This window comes from Glandiceps talaboti, chromosome 8 (genome assembly GCF_964340395.1).
Source record: "Glandiceps talaboti chromosome 8, keGlaTala1.1, whole genome shotgun sequence".
Classification (NCBI taxonomy): Eukaryota; Metazoa; Hemichordata; class Enteropneusta; family Spengelidae; genus Glandiceps; species Glandiceps talaboti.
Window position 1 is genome coordinate 22,603,175 of NC_135556.1, and position 12,897 is coordinate 22,616,071.

The 12,897-nt window shown below is 33.9% G+C and overlaps 1 protein-coding gene across 4 annotated transcripts in view; it reads left to right on the forward strand.

The window, feature by feature from the left end:
- The window catches only part of LOC144438492 (uncharacterized), an 88,488-nt gene that overhangs the window by 71,697 nt on the left and 3,894 nt on the right, over positions 1–12,897 (forward strand). For 3 of the 4 annotated variants that reach the window (XM_078127530.1, XM_078127532.1, XM_078127531.1), the window contains 7 exons: positions 8,260–8,495; positions 8,909–8,990; positions 9,794–10,051; positions 10,542–10,597; positions 11,367–11,546; positions 12,004–12,102; positions 12,473–12,592. In XM_078127530.1, coding sequence (XP_077983656.1) covers positions 8,260–8,495; positions 8,909–8,990; positions 9,794–10,051; positions 10,542–10,597; positions 11,367–11,546; positions 12,004–12,102; positions 12,473–12,592 — 1,031 coding nt within the window. Of the gene's footprint in view, positions 1–8,259; positions 8,496–8,908; positions 8,991–9,793; positions 10,052–10,541; positions 10,598–11,366; positions 11,557–12,003; positions 12,103–12,472; positions 12,593–12,897 lie in introns of those variants that run through there. The other variant, XM_078127533.1, reaches the window with a different exon arrangement.

Sequence of the window (12,897 nt, forward strand, 5' to 3'; positions counted from 1 at the left end):
ACTTAAAATTCGCCTGGCCACCAAAGGAGCTGTGCGAATAATATATATTGGCAAGGACCACCATAATACATCAACCACTGGTATGGTCATTGTTTATCTCTTTAATACATCACTTTCTATATTGATTGAATGTTAAAGTTGACAGTTTTTATGTGCTGAATTTAGAATGTCATAATACCGGTAATATTAATATTCAGTATATGGAACTATTTCAAAAGTAAGACTTTCAATTATCATTTAGACCTCTACTAATTGATAAACATAGGAATCAGAATGAGGTATTAGAAAATTGTACTATTGAATGTCAGTGTTGTGGACATCTTGCTGTTAGCAGAATATAAACAATTATCAATCTACATAACATTGAAAACCTTTGTGTTGTTGATATTATGATAGTCAGCTGTAGTGTATACCTGTGACATTTACCAACACATACATCAATACTACTCTCACTGCACACTAACATATCACTTTATACTAAAATGTTAATCCTGATGAAATGAGTCGTGTATAAAATTACATGTACATATTGATTTGCCTGCAGTTGAAAAGAAAATTATACACTCCACATCTTTGCAGAATTTTTTGACATATACCGTTAATCCCAAAGGATTGTGTTTTGTATAAAATTACAATATTTTGTGATATTGATATAGACAAGGAAATAGCTATTTTTAGGCTGCTATATAAGTATTCATATGTATCCTCTTTAAATTATGTTTTGTTTGACACTGACGTACAGATATCTATTTTGGATATAATGGATATGAAATATCTTTCTCTTTTTCCAGTATAACGTAACATTTTTTCACATGATTTTGACCAACAAATGTATTATGGGTGACTACATTAAAAATATTATTAATGTTTTATACATGTTGTTGACATTGATAGATACAGTGTATGTACAAATGCCTCTAAAATTTTGCATACAGATACAGAATACTGTAATATTAATGTTTTGAGAATGTATAAAATTTCAATTTCATCCATCTGTCAATTTTTGAATTGCAGTGTTGTTTGGTATGGTACATGGTATATAACTTACATTGAGTCATAGCCAGTATGCCCTCTAAGGCAATTTGACATGCCATTTACGCACACAATTTCTAGTGACACACCAAAATTTGGTAATCCCTCACGCTATTTCATCCCAGTTGTTCTCATTTTGACTTGTTCACACAACATCAAATTTTGGCTATCATTAGAGGGCACACTGGTCATGACTATATGAAGCTACTATGCCACTTTTACATTGTGTAGATATTGCTGTGTCTGTAGTGAGTGTTAAGACCATTAATGGCTATAAATTGTCTGGCCAGGTTTCATGACAAATAGGACTTCAGAGACAGAAGATTGATTTATTGAGCTACATGTGTAATTTATTCAAGTTTGTTCACTGTTAATTAGGAACACAGTGTCTAGAACTATTGTGCACCTGAAGGACTCTGTATTTTATTAAGCTTTTCTTGCAAACACAAACACAACTTGGAAATTGTTACCCCGGTACCTGAAATTTTTGACTGTAAACCTTTTAGGACACTTCTCCAATTGATGACAATTTGGTTTGTCCTGCAAACCTCATACATATATTTATTTTCATAACTTGCTTAGGTCTAAAAAATTGTTTTGTTCAGTTACCTGACCCCACATAATTTTTCACTGCTGACCCTAAACTTTTTATTATTTATTCGAGAAAAAATAAAATAAAATTGTGAAAATTGTTAAGCCTCGTGAGAAATAGTGGATGCGAAAATTGGCATCAGCATAAAAAGACAATTAAAAACTGTTCTCCTAATCTGTCATGACTGTATATCTGATGGGAAGAAACCAATAATACAGAGACCATATGGAAAACAACGGAAAACATAACTACCTGAAATAGACACTCACATGGGGGGGGGGGGGGGATCTACCTACCTCCACCTAATCTACAATTGAGCGAAATCAGAACCACACAATTTTTTTAGGCCATATATGCTTCAACATCCCTAGTCCTCAGATCATAATATTACTTGGATGTCTACAGCATTTTGTTTTGGGTTAAAAGTGTGCCAGGGTACACTACTTCTTTTATTGGGCCCAGTGTTGCCCCCAATACAAAGGGGAAATGTGGTAAAAGTTACGGTTAATACTGAAATTTTAGAGGGCAACAGTGGTCAAAAAAGTTGTATACAGGAGCTAAAATGTGGTGTTAGTTAAACAGTTCTTCATAGAATACTGAGCCAGTAATTTTAATGAGATCCCCTAGTGAAAAGAATTGGGAGCTCTGAGGTATTGCACCAGGTTAATAATTTCAAGCATAGCTGGATGCAGACAATTTCTTTTAAAATCAGTCTCCTAAATATGGTTCATTGATTTCTCTCATTTATAATTCCTAATGTTAATTTGTATTCTGATATTAAATATGGTTTGTTAGGTGGCATTTATTCCTTGCTCAAATAGTTACAATATAACCAGGACTACAGAATTCAGTCAAACTGTCATAGAAGTGAAGAATTGTGTGTTAGGTTTTAGCCAATTAGATAGTTAATTGAGTCCTAGTTGTTATGGAGGGAGGCGACTCTCACAGATGGGACCACAGACATACCCAGTGGCAGGAAGTTGGTCAGTAATTGGGTCAATTGACAGGTCATGCTTTCACACTGGCTCTAATAAGATTTCTAGTAATTGTAAGCACTAATTATTCCCCTTTAGACATGATTGTGTTCTGTTATATAACCTCTATATGATGTCTATTGCTTATGATTACATTTGTAAATGAAATGATAGATCACTCAGAATGTAGTCTCCGGCTATATGTGATAATGTGGCATCTAATCTCAAGACTTCTATGCTATCTGTGGCATCACATCTTAAGATCTCTCTTTGTGATGGGGTATAGAGATCATCGATAGATACCATGGGTAGATCGAGAATACTTTACTCAGAATGTTGTCTTGGATACAAATTTCTTCTTCTTTCTGTGTCTTTTATATTTAATTCTTTCCCAACAAGGGGACATGCTAATAACAGTTAGTATTCTTATACTTGGTCTGTTTATACTGAAACCAAGGATAACATTTAGTTATGAGATGTTTAGGAACATAGAATCCAATGATAAACTTGAATGGATTGTGCAGTATGCAGTCAAAAATTCAGGTACAATTTTCAAGTTTGTGTTTTGGAAGAAAAGTTGAATTCAATACTAGATTGTATGGTTTACCAACACAGATGAATTTTCATTTGAAGGTTAAATGGATGCCATATACTGAGACTGAACTAATCAATGAATCATTAACATAATTTAAGAACATGTTCGATGGTAAAATTGTACTTCTTTCAATTCCATTTTCTCAAGAAACTATTCCCCCCCCCCATAAGTCATCACTCAGTGAACTACCCACACAGTGATTTCTCAGTTCCTGTTGATAATTTGATAATCCATGGAGTAGCATACCAGATGGACATAATCCATGGAATAGTGTACCAGATGTATGATGCATACAGTCACTGACATTCCAGTTCACCCTTTGTGACCTTCAAAGTCTGGAGAAGTCAGTCAGTCAGTCAGTCAGTCAGTCACGATGATGTAGAGTGAGTTCATGTAGATGCCATCAACCACCCAATATGAATCAGTCATTTAAACATGCACTTGTAAATAATGCATTTTAAAATAGCAATCAAAGTTGGATTTAAAGGTGATTCAAAATGCTCAATTTCACTATCGCTAATTTGCTAGACGACATGTTTGTGAAATGCATTCTGGTTTTAAAACTTTTCAAAAGCGTCTGCAAACACCTTAAAATGACCTTTTTTCAGTCACTTCCCTTCGGATTTACTTCGAGAGTTTTCGGGTATTTCCGGTCCCACCTAGACCACAGGATTTTATGACGTCATAAGGGGTACACGTTAGCACTAAGACTATGACGAGCGTAGTCACTAGGTGAACAAAACTATAAAAGATATAACATAAGGTCATAGTGACAAATTTATTTGTCTTGGTATTATTAGGAATGACTTGTAGGAAAGCTTAGAGATGAAGTCACTACTTAAAAAGTTATTCTACACATTGATTGATTGATTGATTGATTGATTGATTGATTGATTGATTGATTGATTGATTAATTGATTGATCAATCGAAATAAGAGAATTCATAGGAAAATGGGAATCAGTTGCTGTTTAGTAACAAAAGCCAAGCAAATTGTAAACTATATGTGGTTGATTCCACATGCAAATCATTCAACTCCAGGAAATTACAGAGTGAATGAAGACAATCCTATAATTGATGCAGTATGTAAAACTTAGATTAATGCCCTCTCAGTAGCACAGGACTTGATGTAGGTTAACTATTAAAAGTCAAACCTTGAGTGAAAGTATCACCAGTCTGGCATGTGCCAATGAAAGGTTAACATACAGCAGAGAGAGACTTGCAATCTGATAGGGAAGAATACAGTATGGGGGCTGTGTTTCCAAGGCCTTAATTAAGTATACTGACAGACCTTCTAGTAAATATTGCAAATCCTATGTTTTTTTGAAAAACCATTAAAAACAATCTGCAGCAACAGATATCATAAACGTAAAAGATAACATGTTTTCTTGGCCTCCCCAAGTTCACAGCTTTGAAGTAGGGTACATACCCTCTCACAGTAGACTTCTATTATGTTTGCTAATTGCCAATCAATATCTACTTGTTGTATTTCATATCAAGTATGCTTTGAATTACTGGAATTTTGATATTTGTTCAAAAACTCAGTTTACTAATGCAATGATAAACAACAAAAACAAACAAAACAAGATAAGTTTGGTCTCGCTTGTTTGTCTGTTTTGTCTGCCACCATCTGTCTCGTTCTCTTTTGTCTGTCTGTCTGTCTGTCTGTCTGTCTGTCTGTCTGTCTGTCTGTCTGTCTGTCTGTCTGTCTGTCTGTATGTACAAGATAAACTTAAACAGAGAAAGACATTTTTCTCTCTCTCTCTTCTCTCTCTCTCTCTTTCTCTCTCTCTCTCTCTCTCTCTCTCTCTCTCTCTCTCTCTCTCTCTCTCTCTCTCTCTCTCTCCTTCCCCCCCTCCCTCCATGTAATGCTCTTTTGGGTATTTTTGATGTTTGAGAGTTGTAAGCTTGATGAATAGCTATAGTTTTGAAAGTAATGTCAAGTAAATAGGTCTGCATGCCTATAATAAGTGGTTAGTTATAGAACCAAGATCATGTCACTAGATATGTAGACATGCACCTGGGCCTAGTCGTAAGGCCAAAGGGAAATGTTGGAAATGTTTTTTGTCTATCAATCTGTCAACTTAAATAACCTATAGGTTATCAAACATTCAATCAAATCAGGGATGTCATTCTGTGTATTTACTTGTAAGTATTCATTCCCACACTCCCTATCACTATATCCAACCATCATAAACTCAATACATGTAGCAGTCATCATCATCAAAAAAATAGTGATGTCATCTTAAAGGGTAGAATTATTGCAGACAGCAGAAATTCATTTGCATATGGGGTTGCTGTAAATCAGGATATGTATGATGTAGACTTTTACACGTAGTTATGTACAACAGTGATATACTTACTGTCAGATAATGACTTTGTATGTTCAGTATGATATTGTCATGGTAACTATCACAACATATATTACTCAATGCATTCTCTTTGTTTTATTTTAATAGAGATTTTGACTCTAAAAGATTTAACCAGTCCCTTTGAAATATGATCCTAAGTCTCTGTCTAAGTTACAGCTAAAATGATGTTGGCTTGGTGCTTCACTCACAGGACATTATGTTTTTGACACAAAGATAGACATATTTCAACTCTAGACTAACAATAACAGACACAATAAACACAGCAGGATCCATTGCCCAATGACAATGAACACTGATAAGCATTGCTATTCTTTCACAGTGCAGTAAAAACAGACTTCTAATGAAAACATTGGAGACTTGATGATTTTAATGGCTTCAATTGTTTAATTTCTAACTTGTAATCAACATATCAACTTGACTACTTCTACATCCCCACTGTGCGCGACACCTTTGTAATTGTTTCTTTTGCACTTGAAGTTATCTGAATGCCTGTAAAAAATGTTATGTTACACGGTGAAACACCAAACCAACATCATTTTAGCTGTAAGAAAGCAAGTTAGACTGGAAATGTTTTGAGGGTGTAATTAATTGACTGATAAAACAGTTGAAGTAATATATAAAAAACAACCATAATCCATTAGAATTTACATATCTGTATAAAATAATATTTATCCTGCAGTTTCTGACTTGCCTTCGAACAAGTCAAATCAAATCAACTCAGAGATGTAAAATACATATTGTATACCAGGATGCAGTAGAAAATATGTGATAGACCCATTAAAAAGAGGAAAATTGTGTTGAATGAAGGAATATGAAGTGTTTATAATTTTTACAATGTAGTATGTCAAAAATAGATATGAAAATATTAAAATTAATTTTAAAAAACCTATGTTATATCATTAGTTCTAAGCTGATATTGATTGTAATTTAGGTCCATATTTCTCTGTCAGAGACATAATTATGCAAAATTATAAAAATGATTAATTTATCCTATATTTCATATTTCATGACTATTATTTATGTATAGAACATTGTTAATAATGTAATGCAAATAGGGTAGAATAGATGGGGTATTAAGTAAGGCTGGGACAGATGGCGTCCTAGGTCACAAGGGTAGGACAAACGAAGTTAAATAGTTACAGGCGTGCTACCAGAGCTGTTACACCCAAACAACAATGTTCAACAAATTCATCGAGATATGTAAGTCACTAGTTCTGACTATATATTTTGCATTTTGTGTACATTGCAACTTTATTGAATTTTTTCCTGCTGGGTTTATCTTGTATTGTAGGAAAGTGAAAAGCAACTTTCACAATGTCAATAACATATGGGGAAGTGGTGATTATGGATAACAGAAAGTACTGCATTGTGTTGTAGCGTTGCATTTGTTGCACTGTTAGTTTGTTCATGTTGTGACAGACTATATAGTTCTGCCATGGGGAATGGACAAGGAACATTTCACATGTCAGACTTACCTGTGTCTAAGCCTGGGTATATAAGGTACAGGCGAAGGAGGAGAGAAGGTAGACATGAATAAGCAACACCTTGTTGTGTTTTCGTTTTCACTCTTTTCATCAATAGCATGTTTTCGGTGAGATAACTAAGTATAAGGCAGATGTTGAAAGACTTTGCTCTGACAGCTGGTACAGTGGCTGGCTTATTATTCACAAAGGGTTGATGAAACAGTGTACAGTACACTAAATAACAACATAACACATTACAGGCTTGTCTACTTTTTTTTCTGTTTTTTTTTTCTCCTGATAAATGAAGACTTTGACATTTCGACTGCTCTGTTCAATCCCTGGTAATTAATTATTTTCTGTCATTGTTTTGTCAATCATGGTTCATTGGAGAGAAAATGATAAAAAACCATTAAACATTCAGTGAAAGGATAAGTAACAGCTGATGTAGAAAGATATAAATGTATTCTGTGGTATCATCCTTTATTTCCTGTTATGAATTGAGAAACCTTGGTACAGTCACTTTGTATGAATGGTTTGGTCTATACATATGAATGTTCTGATTTCATGACTGAATGAATACATTTTTATTTCACCATGTAACAAGAAGCTGTATTTTCAAAGAAAATACATACAGTACAAATATATATATATACAAAATGACTACAAAAATACTGTTATCTGATGTGAACCATGGAAATAGTTCAGTGGAACTAGTCTTGTCCATGGCCCATAAATAATGTTATATTACTTGGCTATTACTTGGCATTTGATTTTTGAAATGATTGAAAATATATTTTGATATCACCACTTTGTTTGTCTTGGTGTGGTCATTATGACACATCCCTTGCTTTGTGTACTGAATTGGACATTTATACATGTATCATTTAGTAGAAAGTGATATAGATAGACAAACTTATACACACACACTGAGACAGAGAAATACAAGTTTAATGCTGAAGACAATTATTTTGGAATATTATGTTTTCTATCAGTTCCTTTCAAATTGTGATAAGGAAGAGATGAACATGTAAATCCTTCCATAAACAAATACACTATGCAGTTCATTCATAAATGCTATAATCTGATCTTTTACCTGACATGGAGTTCAGAGTAACTGTAAGTTGAAGGAAAATTGGAATCTGTTTGAAAATTGACAACAGTGAAATGCTGAAGACCAAGACAACTGCAGACAGGCAGACTAAACTTGTGTTCATGTGTGCTATATTTGTGTAGATCAAAGTCGAGAAAGAAGGACACAGCTGAAAGTGAGACACACGCCATCCAGTGTGAGTCAACCTGACTTGGTACCAACATCTGCAGTCAGTGAGAATGTGTCTAAGGAAATCAAGAGACTAGAAGCTTTGTGTGAAGCTAGAACTAAAGAACTAACAGTGATGAAGATGCAATTCAAGAATGGACTTACTGGTTTTGATGCCATGGCAACTCTGGTTCAGTACCTAACACAGGAGGTAAGTCAATTGTCTGTTCATCAGTGCCTTGATGATTGTTGATTTCCTTCTTAGTACAAGAAATTTCACCCAGAATATGTTTGCTGTAGATCTATGTAACTTAGCCAGGTGTTCAGAGGATTTCATATTACTTGAATAAATCTTGATAATATATAATACTAGTAAAGATGCAGATTTTGTGGGCAACATCAAGGACAATCTATTTGAAATTAACTGCCTCAGTATGTAGCCAGATTTGAAAGGACTACTTCCATACATGTATTAATAAGAATCAGAGGTAAAAATGAGTGACAAGATAACTATCTTAAATAGACATACTTTGATATGTTACAGTCTAATGAACATTCAATACAGACCTGTATACCTTTTCATGTTATGTATATTTTATGATATTAAATCTTATATCTGTACAGCTGGATGCATTTTCCTGCCCAATTCTGTCACACAAACTCAAAGTTTTGGAAAAGGAATTTGAGGAGGCAAAAGAAATAATAGGTGTGTAATTGCCATAATTTTAGAAAAAACTATGGACACATTAATAACGATATCTTTCTGAGAAACATCAAGTTGATCTTAAGCCTTTATAGGGTATCTTTGCTGTGGTCCATTGCATCATGGGAGTCAGCAGAAATAATGTATTCAATGGTTGAACACCAAATATTCATGAGTCCTGAGTGCTTATCCCTTCAGTGTAAAACATCTCTCATGAATCATGTTCAAGTTATGTTTAATTTCTTTCTAACAGTTTGTGACTCTGTCATTGGTATATATATATAAACTGTGCTAATACCTAAATAGACTAAATCGTAGGATTCTATAACTTAGGAAAATACATCTTCTCTGGATTACCATATATATTACATTGTAAATGTGTGTGTGTGTGTGTGTGTGTGTGTGTGTGTGTGAAATAACTGACTTTGTTACATGCTGAGTGAATATAAAATATAATTGTAGTTATGGTAGATATAAGAAAATTTGTATGTGACAGCATAATTAATTATGACTATAATAGTTTTAGAACAACAATTTCATTAAGTGTAAAAGAAGCCTACAAGATCAAACAGCAATACTTATTACTTAAGAGCGACGAGGGGATGGACATACCAGTAGTATACAGCGCCCTCTTGTGGTCATATGATAAGTCTATGTCATTGACCCATCAACAATAACAGCTGAAGACTGCTGAGTGATTTACCCGAAATAGACTAGATAAATTATTTACACACTAGTTCGGAACTAATCCATAAAAAATTTCAAGAAGATAGTGACATACAGCATTATTTTTCCTTTAAACCCAGCCAAACATGAAAAAGAACTGTCAGAGCTGCACTGTGAGAAGCAAACATTGTCTGAGAAATATGAAGAAGATACAGAGAAGATGAAGACAGAAGTAGATGAAATGAAGGAAACACATAAGAAAGAAATGGAGGTATTGAAAGGACAGCTTACTGAAGAACACAAAGTGGATATTGAAAATATTGAAAAAAGACTAAAGGAAGAACATGAGGCAGAGAAAGAACAGTTAGCTAAAGATCATGAGAAACAGTTACAGAAAGGTAAATATGAAAATGATATGTAAAGTTAATAGAATTTGTCATTAGAAATTTCATGCCTCAATTTTCATCTACAGCAGACACCAAACACTAAAATTTGTGGGTAAATGTCAGGCGTAATTTATTTGATAGAAATGTCACATTGTTAGTTTGGGTCATTCTTGCTCATTCTTTGCTATACCTGAGTAGTTATAGCTCATTACTGCTATTTACTGATAGTTACAGGTCGTTTCTGGGTTTACAAACACCCCTACAGTATACACCATAGATTTTAGAATAACATTACAAAGTTACAACATAAAGGAACGTTTACCATCCACTCAGCTTCTAAAGTCATTCTTTGATCAACTTTATACTCTTTAGCTGTCAAAATGTTAACACAGTTTTTGACATGTATGGGATTAGCAATCCTCTACTGGAATTGATCTTGAAAAGTCATTGTCGAAATCATTGTATTGTTTTATCCTTACATCTTATTGTTTTATCCTTACAGTGATGTCTGATTATGCGTCTAATCTACAGAATCTGAAAGCTCACCACAGAGAGGAGGTATGTACATATCAAGGCTAGACTAAGGAACTCTTGGTCTGATATATGCTTGTATGTGTTCTTTACCCCCAACCCCTTTTAACTACACTTACAAAATGGAATGACGTATTATTCAGGTACCTTATCTACAACAATGCTAATTGTTGGTTTGAAGGTTTGATTTTTTACCAAGAGAATAATTGATAATGACAACATTATTATTGATCTCATTCTAAAGATGATGTACAATTGAATATAGAAACTTCTCCTTCACTAGCAGTGACTAAATTTGTCACATTGCACCTGTTGGCTACTATACCTTTTAAAGTATTATTACATATATGTATCAGAGATTTCTTGCACTGGTGCACATGCATACTAGTGGTGTTGGCATTGCAGTGCAATACCGCAAACATTATTGCATACCTGCATGCAAATGAGGACATGTTTGTTCAATCTACACGAAAGCATCTGATTGCATAGTGTCATTTTTATGGGAATTTGTTGTTTTGGATAAAACATAATTATGTAATAATAACAGAACCCCATGCCATGTGAGTTTCATTGTGGGTACTCAGGGGTATTTGCACTCTTGCTTGCAGTGTTTTCTGCTGCACTTTCACTCTATACACTCGTGAAAGTACTGTACTGCCACAGAGAACACTGTAAGCATGTGTGCAAATACCCCCGGGTACAGCACACTTGTACTCACACATCATGCATATGATGGGGTTCTGTCATATAACAATTTGCCATATAATTAAATGCAAATTTTTGGCTTGACTTTTAGTTGTCTGAAATGAACAAGTTCCAGAGAGAAACAAACAAAGAAATAGAGGACAAATACAAACAGGATTTGTCAGAGATGAAGAGTCAACATCAAAAACAAATTGATGATACCATCCAAGATTATAGTCGTAAGATAAAGAAGATTACAATGGAATCGGAAACCTCCTCTCGTTCTCTTAGGGTAAGACAAAGTTAGTCAATCAATCAATCAATCAATCAATCAATCAATCAATCAGTCAGTATCAGTCAGTATCAGTCAGTCAGTCAGTCAGTCAGAAACATATGTAAAGCACACTGCAATGTTCAAATAAAAGGATGTCATAGCAACACCAAGAATTAATGTGTCTGTCTGTCTGTCTGTATGTGTGTGTGTGTGTGTGTGTGTGTGTCTGTCTATCTGTCTGTCTGTCTGTCTGTCTGTCTGTCTGTATGAATGTATGTATGTATGTATGTCTGTCTGTCTGTCTGTCTGTCTGTGTGTTGTATGTATATGTGTGTATACACATTTTATGTGTAAGTATTGTTGATATTTGAAAAGTACACAAAAAAGAAAAAAAAGACGATACACTAAATTATGAAATTTAGGTTTTATATACACTGTATTTATTAATTATTGTATTCTCTTTACATTTCAACAGGATGAAGTGGCCACTTTGAACTTCCAGTGTGAGAAATTCAAAGAAAAATCCAGGGTGTTAGAAGAAACTTTGCAGAAAGATTCAGATAAGAAAGTACAGGTAAAATAGTGTTATGTATAGAATTTTGTGTATTGGGTACTTTTGTCAAAATTTGGGTATCCGTAGAATGATTCAGATAGAAAACACAGATGAAATAATGTTTTGTATAGAACTTTGTGTATTGGGTACTTTTGTCAAGGTTTTGGAACATCACAGAAAGATTTAAATTTACTGATATGTACGCTGGTAATAGACAAAAGAGTTTACACTATTTTGTGTGTCTTGAATTGACATTAGGACAATTTTAAAAGTATAACATGATAATGTGACATAAAATATGACAATTTACAACACTATTAGACATTTGAGTAATAAACATAAAATATGTTGTAATGATACACTTTGATGTAATGTTGGTTCCTTTTCATAGATGGCTATAAACCAATACAAACACTTGCCAGCTGAGGTTGACAGTATGAAGACTGTACTAGAACTTAGACGTAAAGAAATGCAGGAACTACGCATCCAAAACAATGAATTAACCAAAGAGGTGAGCTCATTCTCTTATTGAAACCTTTTCCTGTAAACTCAATGTAGTATATAATAATCAGTTAATGTTATTTGCATTTCTAGACCTCCAGCCCAGATACAAAGGAAAAAAATTAAAGTCAACAAACTCAGTTCTGCTAAATATTGTCATTTCGCTTGTAATTATCTCAGTATATAAAGAAATTTACATAAATATGCCAAAATTTCAAGATTGTAACTGTTCTCATAAGACTTCAAAATGTATTGATCCGTTATGAATTCATTTTGATGAATTTCTTCCTTTTAGAAGCGCATGTAGACTGTAAC